Below are 26,976 nucleotides of genomic sequence, written 5' to 3' on the forward strand. Positions count from 1 at the left end.
TTTCAAAACAAAACCCACCCTCGGTGCTCAACTACTACCCTATAAAACTCCTATAGGAAAATGATTTACAATCACTTTTAGGCACAATTATGAAACCTTCGTACGACTCTAATATGACCCGTAATCTTTCACGAGTGACCCACTTGATTGACAAAGTGATCAAAAGATTAAGAAGTTGGTAATATATGTCTAGGAAAGAAAACTGTTCGAGAAGAGATTTTTCTCACTAAAGATATAAGAATTGCGAACATGTTTCCTTCTTAGCTCAATAGCTTTTGGAATTGATCGCTAATGTGGATTAGATATAAGTAAATATTAGTATTTATTTATACATCTGCACCATGGATGAAGATTGCTTAAGCAGATTATCTAAGACCACTTGCAGGAACAAGAAATTTCAATAAACTGTGGCAACTCTTGCTCATACAATAAACATCCCCAGCATAAGCGTCTTGATCAAGCTGTCAACTTACTTTGCATTTCAAATCACGATACACGTGCCATTTTCTGTATCTTTGATGACCAGGCAAAACGGGTCGGAGTCGAGGGGCAGTAATGCAACTTACACAGCAACATCCTCTTAGTTCCTTCATACAATCTGTACAGCATCTGGAAAGAGACATGTAGATTCAAGCGGGTTATCACAAACAATACTATGAAACTCTACGAGAAAAGTTGAACTTTGTATCACAAGCTATTAAAATTTACATTCCACCCTCAAACTACTATAAAGTTGTATCATACATACTCTTGAGATCTGACTGTGAAGATTGTGTCATGCCACCTATTTTCATATGTTTTCATCCATCTTAAAGGTAGATATAGACGAGTAGCTATTTGTTTGTTTTTCAGATTTTGAAGGTTCTTTGTGTCAAGTTTGGTAATTCAGGGCACAAAAATATTGAAGGGTGGAATATATGATGTCCAATATCCTAGTAAAAATATTAGCATTGTATGGAAGGCAGAAACATTAGGTAAAACAATGGAAGAGATCAAGTAAGATGAGCATTTGAATGAAGTGTACAAAACAGCCATCACCCGAACCTTCAAGAATGCCAAAAATAAAAGTGGCAAAAAGTTGATAGAGATAGAATGATATTTTTTCACAAGTAAAATGAAGCGTTATTGAATCGAGTAGGCATAGCCTATATACATAGAAAGTATATGAAATTCACGTGTTAGGAGTTAGAAATGAATATAAGAAAACCATGAAAATCAAACTCATTGAATATAACAGCAGAAGCCCATAGAAATATGGGATGGAAAAAGAAACATCTAAGCTCATCCAAAGAGCGTTACCGATCTTTAAAGCTTCGACTGTTCCTTCTGAGTCATATGCACCACATGAGGCAGAGATTCTCCAAACGGCAGTAATTTGTGTGTTACCCTTATGGGCTCTCCAACAAGCAAGAAGACTCACCACCCTCTAGACATCACACATGTAATTCCAGTCCTGCTAAAATTCCTAACCCATAACACCTTTGCCAGTTCACAATGATCTAACAAATGATCCACGGAATTCACCACTTTTTTTACACATTGCACCAATCCATAAGAATAAACCCACGCTTCTTCAAGTTGTGCATGGTTAAGATTTTTCCAAGGGAAGCAGTTTAACCGAAAAAAGCTACCTTGGGATGCACTTTACTCCATATGCACTACCAAGGAAAATGATTATGGTTCTGACAAGACAACCATATACCCACAGATCAAATACTGAACTTTATAGTGAACTTATTCTCAGAATAAGCCAGAGCATCCTGTCCACCTCAGCACTACCAATTCTTGAAACGTACAGCTGAAAAGATTGGAGATTGCACCAATTTCCCAATCCTGGGCAGCTCTAAGAAAATGAATGAATATTCCACTGTAAAGAGCCACCGGAGCTATCCAAAAACCACCACCAAAGCCTCCTGATTATAAGCAATCCGGAAAGGTTAGGAAATGGATACTTGAGGGCCATATCACCGCAGCAAGTTTCATTACAAAATCTGACCTTGGATCTCTAGCCAACCCCAAATCTAAAGTGACTAGCAGAACCCCCCAACCATTCCTAATATTTTTCCACAACTAAAACCATGTGCACCTCTCACTTCATCAGAACAGCAACCCCCACTCTCACTCGGAATCAATAACAACCCTCTACAAAGGCGCCGCCCCCCCCCCCCCCCCCCCCCCCCCCCCCCCCCCCCCTTCTCTTCTTTCTGATTGTCATTGCACCCAGACAAAAAGCATGAGATAAATCCACCACCAGTAGCAACCTTCAACATCCAAGCCATCCATAATGATAACAAAAAGGAAAAGAGACAACGGGTCCCCTTGCTCAATCCATGAGAACTATTAAAGAAACCAGCTAAGGTGCTATTCACCAAGACCAAGAAGCGGGCTGTGGATACACAATGATTAATCCAATTACACCACCTCACCCCGAGATGACACCTCCCAAGCAAATAAAATAGAAATTCCCAATTCACACAGTCGTAAGCCTTCTCCATATCCAATTTGCATAAAATACCTACCACACCCGCTTTGATTTTACTCTTCAACATTCATTGGAGGTTAGCACCGAGTCTTGAATTTGTTTCCCTTTGATGAAATCATTTTGATGATTCGACATTATCTTCTACATAACTGTGCTCATGCGATTTCTTATCACTTGTACAGCCTAATCCTCAAATGGTCTTTTCAGCCAATTAGCAATCAAACAATCAATAGATTAAAAGGCTAAACCCTCAAGTTAAGGCATCCAAGCAAACTGCTTTGAAAGAAAATTTTCATACTAGAGAACAACGCAGTCCTTGAATTGGCCACCCAATAGAAGACCTTGGTGCACTGATCCCCTTCCTTCAACCAAAGAGCCTGAGATTTTTGCCTCCACAAAATCTCCACCATCAAGATCACCTTCTCAAGCTCATAAGGTATTTGACTTTTCCTCAAAGTCACCCCATCCAACAATGCACCACTCTCCCTACCCTCCAAGCCCTACAACTCCTTGAGGAGACTTTTCTCTGACTATAAACATTCTCAAAAACTAGCACATTATGTCTTCAGGTCATTCTTCAAAACATGCAGTTTGCCTGCCAAAATGAAACAGAGTGCCTTGAAACTGTAGGATCATCTCACATTGTCCACAAAACCATCATGTTTTAACCACATTCTCATACTTGAAATATCTACGGCCCTTGTGAATGCCACCACAATCCAACAAGACAGGAAAATGGTCCGAACAAACCTGCGGTAATCTCTTCTGGCACACCACTGAGAAATGAGCTTTCTAGGAAGTAGAAACCAGGAATCTATCTAATCTAGACCAAATCCAAGTAATGAATCACGTGAATGCACCCCCCCACAAGGGGCAAATCCTAGAGTTCCAACTCAGATAAACTCAGAAATTTTTTTTTCATGGCTGGACTAAGACCAGCCTTCCCAAATTTATCACTAGGAAACCAAGTGACATTGAAATCCCCACCAATACACCAAGGCATATCCACCAGCTGAACAAACCAGCAATCTCATCCCACAAAATTCTCTTGCTGCTATCCACATTTGGTCCATAAATACATGCAAAAGCCCACACAAATCCATCCTCCATAAACTTGAAAGAGCAGGACACCAAAGTAATCACCAATACTCATCACAACCCTCTTGTCCCACATCACAAGGACTCCACTCGAGGCCCCCTTTAGAAGCAAGGAAAAGCCCATCCCACATATGGACAATCCCACTAACTTCTAGTGGCACTTCCATCAACCAATGTCAACCTTCTTTTGTGCAAACATACAATATCCACCTTCCAAAGGCAAAGCAAATACTTGATATGGAAGTGCTTATCGAAGTCATTCAGCCCCCATGAAATAAACTAAGAATTCATAAAATAAAGTCTGTTGCCCTACCATTGGACCTTTCTAGACTTGCACTTCCCTCCTTGGCATCATAATTTATCATACAAGTGAGTCTCTTTTACTCTCTCTTTTTGTGGCTGACTTAGAATAGAGAGAATGCCCCGACCAATAGCAATGACTAAAGCCCAAAATTGTTCTTCAAAGCTTTCTCAAGAGATTCCCACACAACCTTGAATCTCTTTCACTTTCTGAAGCATCCATTCCGAAGCTCCTGACATGTTGAAACACAATGGCAAGGAACAAAGAGGTACTGGATCAACACCAGCCTCCTCCCTCCCTCGGACTCCAATTCATGCACATCCCTTTCCCTCATCACCAATTGCATATGCTTATACATCTCTGGCCATTGCCTTATGGCTTCTGTTCATCCTCAACCCGAAGACATGAAAAAGGTTCCTGAGGACCCAACTCCAAAACACTGCCCATCAAGAGAGCTGGTGATGGTGCCAAAATTTCTTCAGACCCACTACCGCAAACAAACGGAGATTGTTTTTTATCAATAACGTGAACAGGTGGAGATTGAAGCAGCTGAGAGAGAGTCAGTCTTTGGCTCAGCACTAGTAGGGCGAGCTACATCATCAAGAACAACATTGGCAGTTGCATCCCAAGTCATTTCAACATAGATCTCTCGTTCACCAGCACAAGACACTGTTCAAAGGCACCATGCCTACAGGTAACCAGCAGCCTTGGCAGACAGGCTTGCAAGTGCAATGACTAGCCCAAACCCACCGCCAGCTTCCCTCACATTGTTTGCCCAAGTGACTCTATGGCCACTTGAAGGGTTCTAAGTAACCAGAAAACAAGTTGGTCTCTCACACACCGCCTTGTACACCACCACTCCCCCACATTATAATACCATTCAATAATGACCTTATGTGGTTCTTAGCCCCATGTCTATACAAAACATTTCTACTTGGATCCTTCATTCCTTCGTTTTCTACACCAAGAACAGAGTTCTTCAATTTGCACTTTCAAGCAATAAAGCAGCAAATGTATTCTTTAAGAGAATTGCTACAAACACAAATATTACACAAAATACACCCACAAACTGATGTGGCTTCATGGAATCCGTTAGATCTACTTTATAATAAAAATAACTTTACAATCTGACGTACTACATCAAGCCACATCAGTTTGTAGGTTTATTTTTGTGTAATCAATTTGTGGCTAAAGTATTTTCTATTTTTTAAAGTAAAACATAAAACATGTTTAATAACTAAAGATGGAAGAAAAAATTATACTTACCAACAAAAGTGCTTCTGCCGTCAGACAGACTATAAAATTCCCCCAAGTTCTTGCATGCCAATAATGGTAGCAGATGAAATGCACAAAGGCTCTACATATGGTTTAGGATTTTCAAGATCTTGAAATTTATCTTTGAATCATCAAATAGACACCAGTCAAAAACTAAATCCATTAGGATAAAGTCTTTTAAGAATCATTCACTATGGTCACTCTAAAAGACTATTGCCATGTCACAAGTTAACTTACTTGAGATGCAAAACACATGCTTTGAAAATCAAAACAGCCAGGATCATTGGTAAAGGTGACAACGTTGAGTTCACATGCATAAAATATGAAAGGGTTCAATGGAGATTGTAAATTTCGGGTTAGAGAAGATGACGAGAAGGATGCTTACAGAAAAAGCAGGTTGCAGTCAAGATTTGCACAGTTACGATGCCTTAGCTCAACAACCTGAGAACCACATATGTAGCATCTGGCAAATGTATTACTACCAGAAACTTCTTCACTCCTGGCTGCTTTAACAATGGCTTCAGGCTTGTAGGCAGAAGGGGCAAGAGAAAGACGGGAATCAAACACAAACAAATTCCCAATCCATTTTGCAGGACCTTCATTCTTTAAATAATGAGAAACACCGCCCTTCAAGGAGTACACATTTTGGAAGCCCCTTTGTCTAGCATTCAAAATTTGAAAAACATAAAACTCTAAAATTTGGGGGGGAAAGAGGCATAATCGAATAATCTTGCAACAGTAACAAGGTACCGTCCTGCCCCAACATTATTTTATTATCTCTCTTTCATTAAGTTTTCATACTAATCCCATATCTCAGCCACTCTGATGAAGAGAGGCCCACACTTCACACAGACATGCAATGCAGAGGGATTTGTGCTTCATAATGGGACAAGCACAAATAAAAAAAAGGAAGCTGACAGACCACAATCATTCATAATGGTCCTCTAGGTTGTCAAAGTAGATCAATATATGAAGAACAACTTCGCATCTAGCACAGGAAAATACAAATAGGTTGAAGTAAATCACAACTAATATTACTTATCAGAAAAAGAAAATCACAACTAATATCATCATACAAAACTTTTTCAATAGCAAGGAAACTGTGTCCATGCAATGCACTTTATGGTTGGGTTATTTGCGGGTATGATTTAGTCTTAGTATAATTGGGCTATCACCAGCCAATACCCATATCTGATCTGACAATCTACATCGTGCTTTATGGTTCTAAATATGACTTCATCTGCCTCAAAACAATTGCATGACTCAAACTTCATAAAAGGATTATAACTTTTACCCCAGGGTGAAATTGCTCAATGCATCAAGTCATTTGACTATTTCCAATTATGTGCACAAGAAAATAAGTGTTATGAATGAGCAGTGTAACACGAAGCAGTACAATACATCAATATATCCGTCCTTTCAGAAAGGATGGAAATATGGAAGAGAGAGATTGATCCTAGAATTTCAAGGGGGACAGGAGAAGAGAGAGGAGCCAGTTACCTCAGAATTGTAGAATATACATCACAACGGATACCTCCAGTACAATACATCAATATGTCTGTATTTTCTTTGTCAGCAAATGCTAAAGGATCTGATGCAACATTCTGGAAGATCAGAAACAGGGACAAAATGAAGTGCATTCAAAGCCATTAATAGAAGAAGATATTAATGATACGGTCATAACTATTTTACAACCCATTTTACTATTGTTCAATGTGACAATGCCAATTCATTAATATACTTTTTTTAATTTTGTGTTTTCCATCTTATTTGAATTTCAAATTTTGCATTGCCACCTTTGATTTTACAAATAGTGCAAAAAGAGTTACAAAGGGACATGGAAACCTTAGTTATGATATAACGACAAAAGCTCAAGAAAATCATTTTATAGCACTACTTCTATGGACTAAAAGCATCATATCATATGACTTTCTTGAAATTCTTTAAAGAATGTCAGCCTTAAAGGGGTACCACTGAGACCAGAAGCCCAGTTACTCAAGCAAAGTATTAGTGCACCACAAGCATCATATAATATTATTAAGCGATTATTATATTTATTTTTCATTTATGGTAATCTTTTATGTTGGATCTTCTATTGTGGTGTAAAAGATAAGTTATAGCAGCATTCCTTACCCTACAACAAAGGGGTGTTACAAGTTTGGCAGCAGAGCCAGGTTAAGAGATTCTTTAGACTGACTTCTGAGTTAAAAGAAAAGACATTAGGACTAGGTTACCTAGAATGAGTCTTGGCCCATTCAAGAGTCCAGCAGTTTATTTGTTTGTTTGCTTTAACCGCGATGTGTTTAAACTAATTTCAAGATGGCACTGAATATGAGAACCAGTATGTTCCAGATAACTTGGATTCACTTGCTGCTGCCACTACACGTTTCATTGAAGCATTTGCCAACAGCCAAGTCATGGGAGCAAGGGTTCCTCAAGTTGCATGCATATTCAAGCAATTCACCCATCAACATCTCCTACATTTGACAGCAAGTCAAATGCCATGGATATCAAGAATTGCCCATGGAGATCAGACAGGATCTTCATAGCTTTGAACTGCACAAACAAGCAGAATGTGGAATTCACCACCTTTAACTTGGCGGATGATGCAGATGAATGGCGGGCCCCGATGAGGGGATCTCCTACAACAAGAGCTTTGAGAATGATCAGTACCATTTATGTGGGAATGCTTCAAGAAGATTTTTTGGGACAGCTTCTTCATCTCGGGAGGTGAAGGTCGGACAATTTGCAAACATGGTCCAGGTGATGTTGACGAATGATATGCAACTAAATTTATCGAGCTGTCCCACTTTGTTACCAACCTAGTCACAGAAGTGGAAAAGAATATTCAAGAAGTTTGAGCGTGGTCTGCATGAGATTATCCTAGATTGTATCATTGAGGAGAATCTTCATCTGAACCACAATGAAAAGTTATTGAACAATGATTTCGGGACTCGATGATTGTGTTTTGAGTCCCCTATACATGCTACAAGCAATAAAGGAAGAATAATGTATTAATAGTTATGTTTCTCCAAGACTAGTTCATGTATTACGATGCTATGTAGCCTTCTTTGGTAGCCTTTTTATACATCTAATATTATGTGAAAAAGATTGTAATACTAATATTACATGATGAAAAGCAAAGAAAAAGAAAGAAATGAGAACCAAAAAAGGAAAAGGAAGGAAAGGAAACAAATGTGGATGAACAAATGTGTAAATGGTTTGAAGTGTTTTCTTGGCTTTTGTGACTGATGAATGACTGTAGCAAAGCTAGAGAGGCAAGGGCAGCCATATTGTATGGTCTGACAGAGAGGACCCAAGGTTCGACCTGTGGCCATAGGAGCGGAAACGAAAATCTTGAGGTTGCCACAATGTGTGTTGGTCACTTAAGTAATTAAAGGAAAAATGTTTGCGACGTGTGAATATCATTTTAAAATGTGAGAATGCTTTGTGAAATAGAAACGCATTTTTACCTTCTTTACTGCGTGATGTATCCATTTACTAAGTATTTAGGACATCTTGTTTTAATGGTTTAAACGTCTCAGTTGAGGTCAATGATGGGGATGCCACAACTAACAATTGAGAGCGTGTCCTAGTCAATTAGTATTCATCAAATAGTTTAGAACTTGGTTTGTGTAGGAACATGGCATTGGGGATCTTTCCCTAAGTTTCATTTTATGTGATTTTACAACTACTATCATTATGTTGTAATAAAATGTTAGTTTTGCTTTGAGGTATTTATGGATCTCTTATAACCTGGCTCAATGAAATGTTATTAATGTGACATCTGCAAAAATGGGAAAGGGTCACAAATACAGTGCATGGAGAAAAAAAACGATAATGAAGCCAATAACTAGTCCAAGCCCATGTTCCTCGACTGAACTGAGGAAGTAACCGCAATAAAGGTGGTTTTTTTCTTTATGCAATTCCAGTAAGGGATTGTGGTACTTTAACTTGCTGGTGATGTTGGATAGAAATCTCACTTCGAGGGTGAGGGGCCTCCGGGGTTAGGGATGAATAGTGAGAGAGAACTAGAGAAACTGTATTGTATTTTCATGCACACCCTGGAAATCATCTCTGACGAGAGATATACAAGATTCTCTGTAACTGTCTATGGTAGAGCAAGTAAAGGTTACCTGCAGGTGCATCTAAGAAAATAACAAGCAAACACTAAGGGCCTGGCAGCCCATAAGCCTAACGGACCAAGTCCTTACAAACTGACTAACAGATTAAGTAAACACTAAAATTAATAATAAAGAAAGCCCATTTCACTACGCAGCCCATTGCATGGCCCATCCCTACTCGACTTCAGATTCAACCGTAATCTCCCTAACACTTCACTTCTTTCACTTCCTATAACGTATGGGTTCAAATTTAAGGCTTGAAACTAGTATTTTATTTATTTATTATTTATTTTTATTGTCTTTATTATTTTATTATCATTTTAGGAAATATGCTAACCGATAGATTAAATTAGTGATTCCTTCCTTATCAGAACCTTCGTATGGTTATCCATTAGGTTCCCATATTAGATTTGGTTCCTAGTTCAAGACTAACTCCAACTCAAATTATTCAAAATCCTCTCAGAATCTGACCCCTCGTAGGAAAATGTTCCTACAGTTTAGGCAATTTCGAATTATAAACAATCTCCTAAAGATTCACGTTACTTACCTCCCATCGCCTATAAGAAACCCACAAGGCCTCTGAATTGTACACACAAAAATCCCTTGAGAAAAGACTCTTTCACGTAAAGAAAGAGACTCACTCCCGCAAGCACCACGCAGCCTCCCTCCCGGCAACCAACAGCCATCTCGACGGACCACCTCCCACACCTCCTACACCACCACAAAAAATGCCGGCCAACCTATTTCCGTCGCACCCACTCCCTCAGGTAAGCCCCTGCCGCCACGCGCCACCTTCCTACCTCTCAATAATTAAGTTTGCAATTCCATCTCTCTCTAAACTCTCTCTTTTTCTCTCTCCCTCCCTCTCTCGGTGTCGCACCACCATAGGAGCCTCCCAGTTGCACCGACGTCATTTCCAACCACCCTAAGCCACCATTGCACTTAGTCCCTCTCTCGGTGAGTCCCTCGTTTTTGCACAGCCATCCTCTGTTGTCTCGCATACTTTAATTCCCGTAGAATTAGTTTGTGTCATAGCAGGCCTTCCCCTAGGGCCATACGACTAAGTCTATTTTTAAAACAAACAGAGTGTTGGGCTTCCTTTAAATAGTCTTTTTTAATTGGCCTTAATCTTATTATACTATTTAGTAATTTTATTGGGCTGGTTATAATTTCAGAAAAAAACATTACTCTTCTATGGGCTTTATCTATTTGAATAATTATGAGCCCATAGACGCAATTTTTATAAAAGTATTTAAGGGATTTTAAAGTATGTTTTTAGAGGTTGCTATGAAAGCCTATTATTTTAGTTAAGTTCCATTATACATATTTAATTACTTGGAGTATTACGACACGCTTTTCTAGGAAATTAGTAAAGTTTAGTACCTCGTATAAGTAATGCGCTATAAGTTGGAAATCAGGAAGCAGCGCTAAGAGGTAAATATGATCATATAAATGCATGTGTACTGTGAATATTATTGTTATGTATGAAAATATGATGGCTTATGATGATTATCTACACTACGCTAAGAGACAAGTCAAGGTTAGATTCCTTCCACAACCCTTGATGAAATATGAGATTATGCTTGAATGAATGAATTTGTTGTTTGATTGATTGAATGTTACTAAAATCATACGAAAGCCATAAGATGTTCATATAGTAATTCAAGTCAAGTATGCCATGTAATAGAATAGCCAGATTATGCAAGCCATGTTCATGTAACACATTATATATGCCATGTTCATGTAATACTTAGATTATGTATGCCATGTTCATGTAGTACTTAGATCATGTATGCCATGGAATGTCATAAAATATTCAGATCATGTTATCTTATGTCATGTTATGCTATGTCATGTATAAGAAAATGCCATGTTATGCTATGTCATGATATACCATGTACAAGAATATGCCATGTTATGCTATGCTATGTAGAAGAAAATGCTATGTAATGCTATGTCATGCTATACCATGTACAAGAATATGTCATGTTATGCTATACCATGTACAAGAATATGCCATGTTATGTCATGTCATGCTATGCCATTTACAAGAATATGTCATGTCAGAAATGTTCATGAAGCTAATAAATTCTCATGCATTAAGAAAGATAAGAAATGTTAGGGTGCCATGGACTCAAGCGTGGTTAACCACAAATTAAGTGAAACACGGACCCAAGCGTGTTTCACTCCATGCTATGCAAGTTTAGGTGAAACACGGATCCAAGCGTGTTTCACTCCATGTTTTGCAAGTTAAGTGAAACACGGACCCAAGCGTGTTTCACTCCATGTTATGCAAGTTTAGGTGAAACACGGATCCAAGCGTGTTTCACTCCATGTTATGCAAGTTAAGTGAAACACGGACCCAAGCGTGTTTCACTACATGTTATGCAAGTTTAGGTGAAACACGGACCCAAGCGTGTTTCACTCCATGTTATGCAAGTTAGGTGAAACACGGACCCAAGTGTGTTTCACTCCATGTTATGCAAGTTAAGTGAAACACGGACTCAAATGTGTTTCACTCCACGTTATGCAAGATAAGTGAAACATAGACTCAAGCGTGTTTCACTCCATGTTAAGACAAGATAAACAGATATTATGCATTCACGTTACATGTTTGCCAGGATCATATATACTTCCGCTCATGTTAATAATGAATATGTATGCTATAAGAATCTGTGACGATATACATATATAAAGTCTTTTAGAAAGTCATGTTACGTGTATGATTGTAAATCTATGAAACTGTATATTGTGAAGAGTTTTCAGAAATTAAGTCCATGCTAGACCAGATTATATTTTACGGTATGATATACTATTTACTGAGTATTCGACTCATTTTTGTTTGTCTTCCTGTTTTCTTCTATGTTTAATTCTCACAGATGGAGATTATGATGATGCAGAGCTGGATGGCCAGGAGTAGATTTAGTACAAAGAATTAGGAAGGAATAAGTGATATTCACACAAGAATTAGATCTCTTTTACGTCATTCACAGGATTAGTTTATGTTCTTTTACTTTACATTCCGTTTTCGAGACAATATGTTCAAATCAGTTTTAACATTTCAATGCTTTTCAATAAATGAGGTATTTCAGGATATGAATCTCTTTACCGGGCATTATGTTATGAATGTTAGTAACATCTCTAGTCTACGGGAACGGGGTGTTACACTTCCCTTTAGATTCAAACCTTGGTTGTCGTCACCACCTGACCTGGGTTGTTACAATGCCTCCCCCAATTAAAACACCTTGTCCACAAGGTGCAGGAAGGCTGCCTTCAACTTATAGTTGTTCTCCCAGGTTGCGTCTTCAATCTTCTGGTTCTGGCCCTGCCATCAAACCAATAGATCTGTGACCAGTCTGTTGTTGACTGGACGGATCCGTCGCTCACCCTTTGTGAGTTGACTGGTGGCAGTTGTGTCAGCACCGAGACTCCTCCCAAACGCTTCTTGAGCTGAGAAATGTGAAACAAAAGGTGGATCTGTGTTGTTGCTGGGAGTTGAAGCTAGTATGCCACCTCACCAACCCTACCGTTGATCTCAAATTGCACGAGAAATGTGGGGCCAGCTTTAGATTCCGGCGTCGACCCATTGAGGTCTAGCGGTAAGGTTGCAACCACAGGTATACCCACTCCCCCACTCTGAAAGTTTGCTCCTTTCTATTCAAGTTAGCATTTGTTTTCATTCTTTCCTTGGGCTCTATTGAGACTATGTCGAAGAAGATGTAATATGTAGTCCCTGGACCTTAGTGTAGCATCTACCTCCTCAACCATAGTAGTACTTGGACTGTAGGACATGATTCTAGGTGGGAGGCATCCATATAAGGTGTCAAAGGGTGTCAACTTGCTAGAGGTGTGTGGACTGGTGTTGTACCACCACTCTGCAAGCGGCACCCACTTAACCCAATCTTTGGGCCTGTCACCACGGAGCACCCGAGATACGTCTCTAAGCTTTTGTTCACCACTTCAGATTACCCATTAGTCTAGGGGTGAAAGGCTGTGCTAAAGACCAACTAAACCCCATGTGCCTTGAACAACTATCTCCAAAACATGCTTGTAAAAGTACTGTCCCTGTCAAAAGTGGAGTGAGGTAGCCCATGTAGCTTAAAAATATGTTTGGTGAACAATTGGGCTACTGTTTTGGCTGAGTAAGGGTGGCCCAGAGGGGTAAAATGGTTGTACTTGGTCAGGTGATCCACCATCACCCAAATAGTACTGAACCGATCAGAAGTAAGCAGGCCTTTAGTAAAGTCCATGGTTATGTGTGACCATGGCTGGGAGGGGATAGGTAGGGGTTGGAGTAACCGACTAGGTATTGTATTTTCAATTTTCTGCACATCGCAGATTTCACATCTTTGCACAAGCTTTCTAACATCAGTTTCAGTCCAGGCCAATAAAATTTCCTCCTTGCCCTCTGTATAGTTTTGTTAAATCTAGAGGGCCCACCCCAAGAACTTCCATGTACAAATTGGAGTAACTTAGCTTTTAGGTCTGGAATATTGGCTATGTACATCCTGCCCTTATTAAACAGTAAGCCTTCTCTCATAGAATCATGTTGGTTCAACTGTCCTGCTTGATACTGAGTCACTAATTGTAACGCCCGTCCTTGTGGTGGGTCTTTTTGTAAAATATTTTGATAAAGGACGACGGGAATTACCGTCCGATTTAAAACTTTTTGCTTCTTCCCAGGGTGCAAGACTCTACGTTTATAAAATGAAATATGCTTTTACAATAAAAGAGGTTTACAGCGGAAAACATCATTTTTAATAATAAAAAGGCCTCTCTTACATTTAAATGCTCATGCCTAGACTTCCGTGCTCTTCCCCATAGGCCGTGTCCATCCCGACGCGTACTTCATTTCCTTCCCTGTTGGGGGGGAGGGACATGCATAAAACTTAAAATGAGTCGAAGACTCATAAGCATTATTTCATGCAGTTAAAATATAACAACGTAGGTTTCATTCATGCATTCATCATTCGTACATACTATACATACATGCATGCGTGCATACGTGCGTTCATTTGAAAACGTCACTGGATGGGATTTTCCTTTCTTTTCGTAAAACGTGTCACCCGTAAGTGCCTTTATTTCTGCAAGAGTGCAGTGCCTTCATTTCTTAAAATGCATTCATTCGTGCATGCGTGCATACATACGTACATACATACATTCTTTCTTTTCACTTTCATAGGCCGGTACACACTGTTACGCCCCGTGTGTTAGGGTTAGCGGCCCTATGGCCAATGGATTCGCCCGTGGCCACAGGTTGGAATCCCATTCCGTTAGGGTGCAGCACTGGGTGCACTACCAGTAATACTGCCCGGCATTGCAATCTGCCCATTCATTCATTGGGTACCCCTTTTCATTCATGCATGTGGCCGTTACGTATCTTTATACATTTCATGCTTTCATTTCTTTCATTCGTTCATTCATGGCAGCTCCGAAGAGCTGGATCTTTCATTCATTCAGTTCTTTTTCATTTAACATTCATTTCATGAGAAAATATTTCTTTTCATGAGAAAACATCATTTCGTGAGCATGGGCTCGAACGTCCCCTTTCATGACGTCCACGAGCATCACCTCGCGGCCTTCACAAAAGTTTCGGTTCGCACCGTCCATAAAACATAAAGCACGGACTCAAACTTCGCCTTTCGGGGCATCCGCAAGCATCACCTTGAACGTCGGCCTTCGCGGCGTCCACGAGCATCACCTCGCGGCGCTCGCGACAGCTTCGGTCCCTAGGATCCACGAAGGCGTTGGCTCAAGCTCGTCTTTTGTGCATTTTCATCAGTTCGTTTCTTTGAAAATACGTACAATAGATACATCTTATAGTCATCCATTCGCATGCGTACAATTAATAACTTTGGGTGCGTAAAAATGGGCTTTCACGGAAGGGTCGTACGTACATATACGTTTGAAAGCTTAGCATCTTCTTTCGTGAACATTTTCTTAAAGAGAGAGCTTTTCGTTTTCTTCTCGTAATTTCTAGAAAAATCCAGAAGGGCATGAACGTAATACTTACCTGGACTCCATACGACTTTCATACCATGCAGTCCATTCATGCGCATGTCAGCTAGCAACCTACATGCATACATAACCTTAACGTCATTCTCTATCTAATGCATAAGCAACTTAAACTATAAATAGATCTACGCTATACTTGAAACACTCTCCTTCTATCTCGTGCACTTACGTGCCCTTCACTACGTTAAAACCTTTCAGAGACCACTTACGGTCACCACATCTTCCAACTCAACGTCTTGCCTCGAGTGCTCATCCACTAAAGTGGACCCATGATTCACCTTATGATTAAGACACTAAGACATTCATCTTATTCTCCTTTTTGAACTCATCTTGATGCATGACTCAAACCAACTAAGTCACACATCTCAATCCTAGACAATACACCCGTCACTACCTCCATACATCCTAGCCCATACTAATCCTCATTCCCATCCATACAAGCCACATGGCTCTAAGCCAACTCTGAGGCTCAAGCACTGTGTAACTGTGCTCAGGACAGACTACCCATTACATATGGTGAATCCGTCTGGTACACGTGTCTCACCAGATTACACATGTACATTACCCCTTTATCACCTAAGATCAACATATAACATGTTGATCACCTGCTCGTAGGGATGAGGGCCATATTCTGATACCAACATTCTCTTGACCCGGCTAGCATGACTCTTCATGCTATCTGTCCATTCTTACAGTTCATCCCAACACTTAGTGCGACAAGGCTCCAATCACCATTACGCCTTATGTCACGTCATATAGCTCGAGACTACTCCCAAGCTACACCGTGACCTTTTCACGTCACCCGACGTCCTGTTACATCACTTCTACGCCAACTCCTAACTCATCACGAGTACGGTTCCTCACGTACTCTCGTCACATCGTGACATCTCGTCACGTTCCCGTTACGCCATTTCCATACTAACTCGTCACCCATCATAAGCATGACTGTCCGTAAGCACGTCACTTCGTGACGTTGCCCAATCATGCTTCCGCTGCACACTCTTACACTTATTCTGTTACTACACCCATACTTCCAGCCGTAAGTCAATTACAGTGACATTTATCACCTCAGACTACAGGCCGCGCCATAACTACTTCGGGACACTGTTCCACAGTTCCCGACACAACTCACCACATTCTACGCCAGCATCTCATCCATCACAAGCACGACTGTCAGTAACCATGTCACTTCGTGACTTTGCCCAGTATGCTTCCGCTGCGTACTCTTACACTTGTTCTGCTACTTCACACATACTCCTAGCCATAAGTCCATCACGATGACATTTGTCACCATAGACACAGGTTACGCCATAACTACTTCGGGACATTGTTCCACAATTTTCGACACTATTCACCACGTTTTACGCCGATCAACTGCACAACCATCCTTATCTCTGCGACACGCCACACGGAGTGTCGCTGCCTCATAGAGTACACTCCACGTATACTCCCTTCACATATGCCACATCACCACTATGGCATACCCGCCTTATGGTGCATCACTCTACCATAAAGAGTACACTCCGCGTATACTCCATACACGTTACGCCACATCACCATTACGGCATACCCGCCGTATGGTGCATTATTCCATTACATGGTGTACACTCCGCGTATACTCCATACACGTTACGCCACATCACCATGACGGCATATCCGCCGTATGGTGCATTGCTCCATCCTCCCGTTACACACATCACGCCATACAGAGTACACTTTACGTGTATTCCATACACGTTACGCCACATCACCATTACGGCATACCCGCCGTATGGTGCCTCACTTCATTACATGGAGTACACTCCACGTGTACTCATCCCGTTCCACAATACGCCAGGAGGGTATATTTTACATATACTCATCTTATCTCACACTACAACACACACAGAGTACACTCAGCGTGTACTATTCCCACTCCACATGCCACATCACCAAGACAGTACATGCCCCACAACTACACTGCACAGCACAACCATGCCATCATTACAACACAACCTCCACAACTGCATTACCCAGCACAGTCCACAACATTTCACAAATATGCCCAACACTTCACATACACGGCACATCACATTACCACACTACACAGATATGCCCAACACTTCACATACACAGCACTTCAAGTCACCACACTACACAGATATGCCCAACACTTCACAGCGCACTACATAGCGCATCTCAATACTACACAGCCATTCTCCTAATACTCAGCACAGTCCACAACCTAATCAACTAATCAATATATATCATAATTAAAAGGGATAGAAAGTTATACCATCGACGGGATAACCCGTGCGTTGCCCGTTGATCGTCACAGCCAATAACATTGGAGAGGTTGTACGTGGCGACTAACCCACGTACATTGACTGTTTGGGCGTTTGGATAGCTAAGTGTGGTCTTGGAAGGGCTCGTGAAGACCCTGTGTTGGTGGCTATGAAGAGCGGTACACAGCGTACCTAACCGTGTACAGTGGCGGTCAGTCACATGCAGTGACTGTCCATCACGTGCAGTGATTACCCACCACGTAAAGTGGTGGTTTGGACCTATGGTTCGGCTAAGGGAAATGCAGTGGATCTCGTGGTGGCTTCGAGGTGGCACCACGGTGGCTCACGGCGGCGGTTCTGGTCGCACGACGGAGGAAAGGCCGTGGGAGAGTGAGAGAGAGTGTGCGTGCATGGGTGGCAGATCGGGGTCGTGGGAGGTTGGGTTGGCTTCGTGGTGGCCTGAGGAAGCTGATGATGGTGGTTACCCACCGTGAATGGCGGTGCACGGCGTGCAACCCGTGCGTGCGTGAGGGAGAAGTGTCGTGCATGGGGGAGAGGCCATGGGCCTCGGTCCAAGGGAGGAGGAAGGGGGAGGTAGAGGGAGGTCTATGGTGGTGTTGAGTGGCCATGGGTGCCGCGCACGGCGGCGCTAGAGGCCGCGCACGGTGAAGCCGTGCGTGGGTTTCCTCGTGCGTGCGTGTGTGCGATGGAGGGGGAAGGTGGCTGCATGGGAGAAGCTAAGATTGCTAGAGGGTGGTGGCCGGTGGCAGAGGAAGCTGCCGTGGAAGTGGTGGTGCCGGAGGACGGCACACGGCGGCGCTAGGGACAATAGCCCATTCGGGCTTTACACTTCCAAGGGAGAGGAAGAGAGAGCGTGAGAAGGAGGGGTTGCTACAGGGAGGCTCGCCGGAGGAAGGGGGAGCTGGTGGTGCCGGCGGTGAGAGCTGCCAACGCACGGCGGCGCCGGGCTGAGGCGTGGAGCAGTTCGGGCATAGGGGGGGAGCCGCGTATCGCGTACGCTGGGGAGAGGGAGGAGAGAGAGAGGGCTGGGGAAAAGTGAGGGGAAAAGAGATGGGGTCTAGGTTTATAATCCAGTCCCTTCGTCTTGGGGTCTTTAAAACGATCTAACGTTGAGATATTAAAATATTGATTTGAAAATGCGTAAATGTTAACTTAATTAAAAGCACTAAGAGGAATTAACGTAAATATTATTTTAAACTAACTTTAGTTTATCAAATAATATTTCTTCATCATTAATAAAATGATGAAGTCTTATTTAATATATTTAAAAGGATGAAACCATTTAATTAATTAAAGCTTTCAACATAATTTAAATCCCTTAATATTTAAAATAATTGGAATCATTTTAATAATTAATATTAAAATGATCTCCAACAATTATAATATTTTGGAGCTCTTTAAAATATTATAATTGTCTCATTTAAAAACAAGTTTAACTCAACGATACTGGAAATACCTCATATAAATATTTCCATTACATTTACAATACTGGGCGTACCTTAGAAGTCACTTAATATCTCGACAGGCAAGTCGTCATGGTTCAGCACACATGACGATGCTCGCAGTTGCCAGAAAGAATGGCAGACTGTTGCATAATTCCGTCATCGGAATTTGCTTACGTCAAAAAGTAGGAGCCTTACGTAAGAAAGAGAGAAGCTTATGTAAGAAGAAAGGAGCGGGGGTTACACTAATTCCTGTAAATCAGGATCCTTGTCATACCCTTGTTTAATCTCCGCTAACCACTCAACTGAAGGTATTGATATTAATGCTAGAGAAATTTCATCCTCCTTTCGAGATAGAGCATCTGCCACTCTATTCTTTGATCCCTTCTTATATTCAACAACAAAATCATAACCTAGCAACTTACTCAACCATTTCTGTTGCATGGGTGTGCCAATTTTCTGATCCAGAAGGTATTTTAAACTGTGGTGGTCTGTTTTAACCACAAATATCCTGCCCAATAGATAGGGCCTCCATTTTTGGATGGCAATTACTAAGGCATATAATTCCTTCTCATACGTGGATAATAAAAGGGTCTTGCCTTTTAAGGCCTGGCTAAGGGATGAAATGGGTCTGCCCTGCTGATTGGGACTGCTCTCACCCCTCTTCCTGGAGCATCACACTCAATAAAAAATGGCTTAGAAAAATCTGGTAAGGCCAGCACAGGTGGCTGGGTTAGGGCCTCCTTTAGTTTCAAGAAGGCTATTTCAGCTGCCTCACCCCAATGAAAGTTATTTTTTCTTAGCAAAGCTGTGAGGGCAGCAGCTATGCTCCAATAACCCTTGATAAAACGCCTATAATAGCTAGTTAGGCCAAAGAACCCACTCAAAGCCTTTAATATCTTAGGTTTGGGCCAGTCAACCATGGCTTTAAACTTCTCAGGGTCTGCCTCTCATCCCTTGTCCAGAAATTAAGTGCCCCAAATATCTAATTTCCTGAAGCCTGAATTAGCACTTGGACTCTTTTGCAAATAGCTGGTGTTTTCTTAGAAGGCCCAAGGTTAACTCCAGATGCTTCAAATGTTCCTCTTCACTACTTCTGCATATTAGTATATCATCAAAGAAAACCAGCACGAACTTTCTTAGATAAGGCCTGAAAACCTCATTCATCAGGTTCAGAAAAGTTGACGGTGCATTGGTCAGCCCAAAGGGCATGACCAGAAACTCATAATGGCCTTCGTGGGTACGGAAGGCTGTCTTATGCACATCTTCAGGCCTCACTCGAATCTAGTGGTAACCAGATCTAAGATCTAGTTTGGAAAACAACTTAGAACCACTCAACTCATCAAGAGCTCCTCCACTATAGGAATAGGAAATTTATCCTTCATGGTGACATGATTTAGAGCCATGTAGACCACGCACATTCTCTATGACCCATCTGCCTTCTTGACCAGTAGTACTAGGGAAGTGTAAGGACTTTGACTTGGCTGAATCACCCCTGAGGGCAGGAGTTCCTATACAATTTTGTCAATTTCATCCTTTTGAAAAAAAGGATATCTATAGGGTTGGACAGACACTGGTTTTGCCCCTGGCAGTAAGTTAATTGCATGATCATGAGTTCTGCATAGAGGAAGGCCCTGGGGATCTTGAAACACATCCTCAAATTTATGCAAAATCTCCTTCAAGGGCCCAGACAACGTCTGTTCCCAGGTCAGTTCATCTTGACCAATCAACTGCAGCACCACTTCATTCCTTTTTAACTTATCCATTTCTCTGCAGGTACTCTCTTCCAACCATTGTGTTGATGCCAGCCCTGTCAGACTAATATTCTGCCCTTCAAAGGTAAATGGCATGGTTAACTTCTTGAAATTCCATGAAATGGTCCCCAATGTTTGTAGCCACTGCACACCAAGCACCATATCGCACCCAGCTAACTCAAGCACAAATAGGTCCATAGAAAATAAGAACCCTTGGATATTAACTTTTATTCCCTGTCCTTTAGCATCATTTATTAATTGGTCACCATTGGCAACTCTCACCCTTCACATTTTCCTTCAGACAAACTGGAAATTTAGATCTTCTCGCCACCTTAGGATCTACAAAAGTGTGGGTACTGCCTGAGTCGATTAGAATTACAGCCTACTGGCCAGCTACCCTTCCCTTTACTCTCATGGCTCTTGGACTTGAGGAACCAATGAGGGCATGGAGAGAAATCTCTGGTCTGTCTGGTAACTCAGGAAACTCAATAATCTCCTTCCTCTTTCTGTTTGATTCATTAGACTGATTTCATCCAACCCCTCACTATCTTCTTCTTCAATTTCTTCTATTAAAATCAGTTTAGGGCTTTTACATTTGTGTCCTGGGTTCCATTTGGAATCATAGTAGTAACACAAGCCTTTGTCCCTCCTCTCCTTCATCTGGTGAGGGTTTATTTTTTGAACGGGCACCGTGGCCTTTCCAACAGACTTGTTAGGATCATAGGTCTGGTTATTCCCCCCTTTTACACCTCCTGTCTCCATCAAACTCTGATTTACCCCCCTGAATCCCTTCCTATTGACTTTTACGTGTTCTTCCTGTATCTTTGCCAGACTAAGCGCTGTCAACAAGTCTGCTGGGTTGAACATTTTGACTGGTTGTGATGGTCTGTTAGTCTCTTTAGTCTATTAGAAACTGCTTCAAATTCTACTATATATTCCTCAACAGATCCAGTTTGTCTTAACCTTGTAAGGGTTTCCATTGGATCATCGTAAGAACTGGGCCCAAACCTAATCAGAAAAGCTCTAACAAACGATTCCCAATCCACAATAACACCAGAGTCCTCTAAATCTTGGAACCATACCATAACTTTTCCCTTTATGTGGAAGGAAGACAATCTGAGTTTGTGTCAAGGCAGGGTGTTGTAAAACATAAAAAATTGGTTGGCCTTATAAAGCCATCCCACGGGATCATCTCCCTGAAAAGAAGGGAAATCTAATCTGACTGACCTGTGTAAGATATCACCACCTTCTCCAAACCCTTCAGATCTGTGGGGATTGCCCGATGTTGAATCATCATGCTGATGTTCCTTGTTCTTCTTTTTCAGTTCCAGTGTGAGGGCTGCAAGTTGCTGAACAACAGAATCTGATTGCCTATTGATGGCAAGCATCTCTGCTTCCAAGGCTTTCAGCTGACTCAGTAGCCTTTTTAAAGCCATGCAGGCCATCCTAAAATTGATTAAGCCTTGTTCCTTCTACCATAACCCTGCTGAGCAGTTGCCAAGGAAAGGCTGGCTCTGGATAATTGTAACACACCAATGATGTTGGATGGAAATCTCACTTCGAGGGTGAGGGGCCTCCGGGGTTAGGGATGAATAGTGAGAGAATTAGAGAAACTGTATTGTATTTTCATGCATACCCTGGAAATCATCTCTGAGGAGAGATATACAAGATTCTCTGTAACTGTCTATGGTACAGAAAGCAAAGGTTACCTACAGGTGCATCTAAGAAAATAACAAGCAAACACTAAGGGCCTGGCAGCCCATAAGCCTAATGGACCAAGTCCTTACAAACTGATTAACACATTAAGTAAACACTAAAATTAATAGTAAAGAAAGCCCATTTCACTACACAGCCCATCCCTACACGACTTCATATTCAACCCTAATCTCCCTAACTCTTCACTTCTTTCACTTCCCTTAAGCATGCCTAAGCTTCCTCAAAGTGCCGTCGACCCCCTGGTTATCGTCGCCACGTGACCTGGGTTGTTACAGGTACTGCATTTGAAAGCTGCAAAACTGATGTTGCACTACACTTGACTTTTGTAGTGCGTCATATTTCCTTTAGAACCTCAGAAAGGGAAGTAAGGACGCCTGCTTGACGTACAATAGATGACAGTGGACTATCTCTCCAGAAAGGAACATATCCCATCTAGATGCTATTAAGGGCAGTAGGACGTGGGCAACGCGCACCGGTCACAAGGCTGGTTTGGTCGCATGGAATGAACTCGCGGTTGGAAAATCACTGGCAATGTGTCATGGTTATAGAAAAGTGGATTGCAGCAAACCAGAGATCTTTCCTTCTGACCAAAAGGGAGGACAGTGGAGAAAAAGGTGGCAAAAAAGAGAATATTTTTGGAAACAGAAAAATGGAAGAAACAGTCCCAGGCAAAGTTGGTTCTCCAAAACAGGTTAAAAAAGGTCGGAAAAGGCAATGCTGGTGATGCTGATACCCATGATATTCTCACCCGAAGGAGGGTGGGCTTGTTGGGTCTTTGGTTGATGGCTCTTTTGGTGGCGCAAGTTTGGGAAGAAAATGGGCTTTGCAGAGAGCTTGGACTTGTAATGACCAGAACAAAAAGTGAAAAAAGCATGGAATGGAGAGGAAAACCAGGCAAAAGCATAGGAGAGAAGGATAGGAGGAAGGGAGAATCGGAGCTCCCTCCCTCCCTCCGGTGAGGACAATGGGAGGGAGAATTTTGTTTCCAAAAATTGGAAAGCAGGAGAAACCCGGAGAGGGCTCTGTCCTTGGCAAGAAGCCAAATAGATTCAGTTGAAGCTTTTAAGACCATAGGTTGTACCCCCCATGAGTCATCCTTGCAATGACTCAAGTTTCCCAAGTTTGAGGCATACTTTGGGGTCAAGATGAGTGAAACTCCACAAATACAGCCTATCCACACACACACACACATCCATGGGCACAAATATTTAGCAGTTTCACACCGAAAAATTCACTTTTACGCCCCATAACAGACTTGAACAGGGATCTTAGAGTGGCTAAAGGATGTCAAAAACAAGCTGCTGTTAGCCTTTGCACAATTAACATTTTAGGGATTTAAATATAGGCATATGCAGACTGAATTACTTTATATTTGATACCTAATGCTATTCAGCCAAGAGGGTAAATATAAAGGTATTTGCAACAAACTTTTCAGCAATAAAAAAATAATTCAAGTGTCCAAAAGCATGTATGAAAAGGACTCAAACATTAGCATAAGCATGAGCAGATAGGAATGGTTTCCCTAGGTTGCGAAGGAAGTGTTGGCATTGTGCAAACTAGGAAAGAAGCTCACTAGATATGATCATATACTCTTTACTTTCTTTCAAATGTCAATGCAATGTTTTTTGGAAATTGTTCCACTTATTCCGTTGCAGTTTAGCCTTCCTTTGGTAGCCCTCTTTATGCACTCAATACTACATGAAAAAGGGTTTGAATCTAAATGACGTTACGTGCATGCTCCCGCTATGTGATATGAAATGAAAATGTTATAAATATCTCTGTCACTTCATGAAAAGCAAAGGAAAATTATGTGACTCTATGAATGCATGTAAAATAGTTTGAATGTGACTCTTGAGGGGTAGGGGGCAGCCATCTTGTACGGTCCGCAAAGATTGGCTTACCCAAGAGCACCGAGTTTATTGAGTGATGTCCACATATCATTGACACAGTTTCATCTGTGGCTACAGGAACAAAGCTGAGATCCTTGTGATTGCAAAGCATGCACACAAGATTGGCTTACCCAAGTGCACCTAGTTACTGTATGATGTATCTATTTACCTACCATTTACTCAGAATTTGGTTTAGTTAGAAGAAAATGACACTGAGGATATTCTCTTAAGTTTCCGTTCTATTTGATTTTGCTTCAATTATTATTAAGCTTTAATAAAGTCATCGATTATGTTCGAGGTAATTATGCTTTAAGGATCTCTTTTACCCGTCCTATGTAATGTTTTGATATGGCATTCCTAACCCTACAGCAATCGGGTGTTACACATTTACACCAATAAATGCAAAAATGATATCCAAAGCTCCAAAAAAGAGAAGTTAAGGCTAAGAGGATATAGAAAGATACACATTAGTGCATTATATTGCTACACTTAAAGGGTCTCTAAATTCAGCATATCATAAAAGGATAATCTCTACTTTTTCCACAATGAAATCCAACGAGGAGGTATGCTTGAATTCTAAAAATTCGAAAGAAAAGATGCATAAAGAATTAAAATGAACTGGAGCCATGATAATTATGATGAAACAAAATCCCGTATAGCTTATGTCCTATACTGACCAGCCACTTGTGCTTTAAATGGTGAAAGTGTAGGGTAGGGTTGGGGTAAGTTCAAATCATACCCTCCCCAACCCCCCCCCCCCCCCCCCCCCCCCCCCCCCCCCCCCCCCCCCCCCCCGCGCGGGCCCCTCCCACCACCCGTTATAAGTACCTGTAATGCCCATCCTTAAGGAAAAAAGGGTTTATTCACCATACCTGTATCGGCGATAGCCCAAATGAAGTGCTCCTAAAGCAGTCTACCGAAGGTCGTTGAGCTCCAGAGAAATGACCAATATCCCATTCATAACCTGATTACAGACAATCACAAAATCTTCAAAATTCAATCGGAATTATGAACCTGAAAACTATTATAGGTTATGAGTACTATAATAACAAGAATAGGATGATAACAACACAAAAAATGCATGATCTACCACCCGCTATGAAAATAGGTACACTTAGACATGCATGAAAGGAGGTGACCTTAGCACATTCATTATGTCCATACCAACAATGTAATCATACTTTGTCCCCATATATCTGTAATGGATCTTTAGTTCAAATATATTTCTTAGTAGTTTTCTGAATGTATCATAGTGCCTTTTGAATGTATTCTCCTCCGTCTCTCTTTGGGTAAGTAGGTTATTGTAAACCAGTCGATAGATATGGTTGGAATACCACCCCCCCCCCCCCCCCCCCAGGGTGAGCACTGATTCAATCGGAGTCGGTATGCCCTAATTTGACTCCGACCACCATAGACTCCACTCCATTGTTGAATATAGGTGCCACAAGATTATATAATCTTTGTCTTGTTTGGCTGAATTGACTAGGTTGTAGCATTATTCAATGGAAAAACATGAAAAGTTACTATCTTTGTTCAAATTGAATTTGTATCATATATGGATACCTGAAATAATCTCAGTAACAAGCAGGATTTTCCAGATTACAAGCTTTTTGTTCTTAAGAAAAATAACAAATGTTGAAGAGGCAATCCTATGAAAGGAATAATATCAATTCTTTATAATTTATGGATAAAAAATAATTTCATTTGAGATTAATGTTTTCAATGATTCTTCTCCTTATTATTTTAATCCAGCCAATAGAGTTCCAACTCCTCAATAATGCCATCCCATATGAATTTGTCATGGGTTGTGGATTGAAGCCGATTGAAGGAGGAGCAGCAGCTGGAGGTCGTGAATGAAGTTGGGTGAAAGGGGCAACAGCAGCTGAAGGTGTAAAGAAGGAAAGAAAGTGGCAGTTAGTCGTTAGAATTTAAGCATATGGTGTCGTTTTTCATTAAATGGGAACAGTGTCTTTTTACATGTACAGAATTTGTAATAAATAGTGTGCCGCCATTTTGAGGCAGTAGATTTGTAAACTAGTGAAACGCGGTCATATAGCCAATCCAGAGTCATTAGAAATGGAAGGAAAATGAAAGGGAAGATCATCTCTCATAATTGCATTCAACTTCTCTCTACTTCTTCTTCTTCTTCTTCTTCTTCTTCTCTCTCTCTCTACTTCTTGTTTCTTGGAGAGTGACTATCTCAAATTAGTCAACTGAAGGGCCCATTACAATTCGTATCAGTAGTCATGGCAGAGGGTACTCGATCTTATGCACAGATTGTGGATTCTACGAATCATCTTCGACAGCAACAAGAGAGGCAACAGAAATAGCTAGAGCATACAATTGCGATTTTAGTTCAACAGCAAGAAACTGCTCATGTGGATAGGGAAAATCAAGAAAAGAGATTTAATGAGATGCTAAAAAGATTTCAAGAATTTCCCTTAATGGTTCTGTGGGTAATGATCCAACAGCAAGAAATTTTCAGTAGGTGTTATGGGTGAACTACTGATCTTACCCAGAAAGTGAGAAGAATTACAGAAGAATTGCCAAACACTCAAGAGAATGAGAGAACACAGATTGAAGAAAACCCAAGAA

At 41.2% G+C, this 26,976-nt stretch overlaps 1 protein-coding gene across 1 annotated transcript in view; it reads right to left on the reverse strand.

Annotated features, from left to right (window-relative positions):
• Window positions 1-307: 307 nt before the first annotated feature.
• The window catches only part of LOC121243153 (rhodanese-like domain-containing protein 8, chloroplastic), a 34,505-nt gene continuing 7,836 nt past the window's right edge, over window positions 308-26,976 (reverse strand). Inside the window, exons 5-8 of the mRNA XM_041141221.1 lie at window positions 25,254-25,345; window positions 6,657-6,760; window positions 5,542-5,817; window positions 308-609 (exon numbers count right to left, since the gene is read on the reverse strand). Of these exons, the coding sequence (XP_040997155.1) occupies window positions 465-609; window positions 5,542-5,817; window positions 6,657-6,760; window positions 25,254-25,345 (617 nt within the window). The 3' untranslated portion in view covers window positions 308-464. The remainder of the gene's footprint in view (window positions 610-5,541; window positions 5,818-6,656; window positions 6,761-25,253; window positions 25,346-26,976) is intronic.

The sequence above is a fragment of the Juglans microcarpa x Juglans regia genome, chromosome 8D (assembly GCF_004785595.1).
Source record: "Juglans microcarpa x Juglans regia isolate MS1-56 chromosome 8D, Jm3101_v1.0, whole genome shotgun sequence".
Lineage (NCBI taxonomy): Eukaryota > Viridiplantae > Streptophyta > Magnoliopsida > Fagales > Juglandaceae > Juglans > Juglans microcarpa x Juglans regia.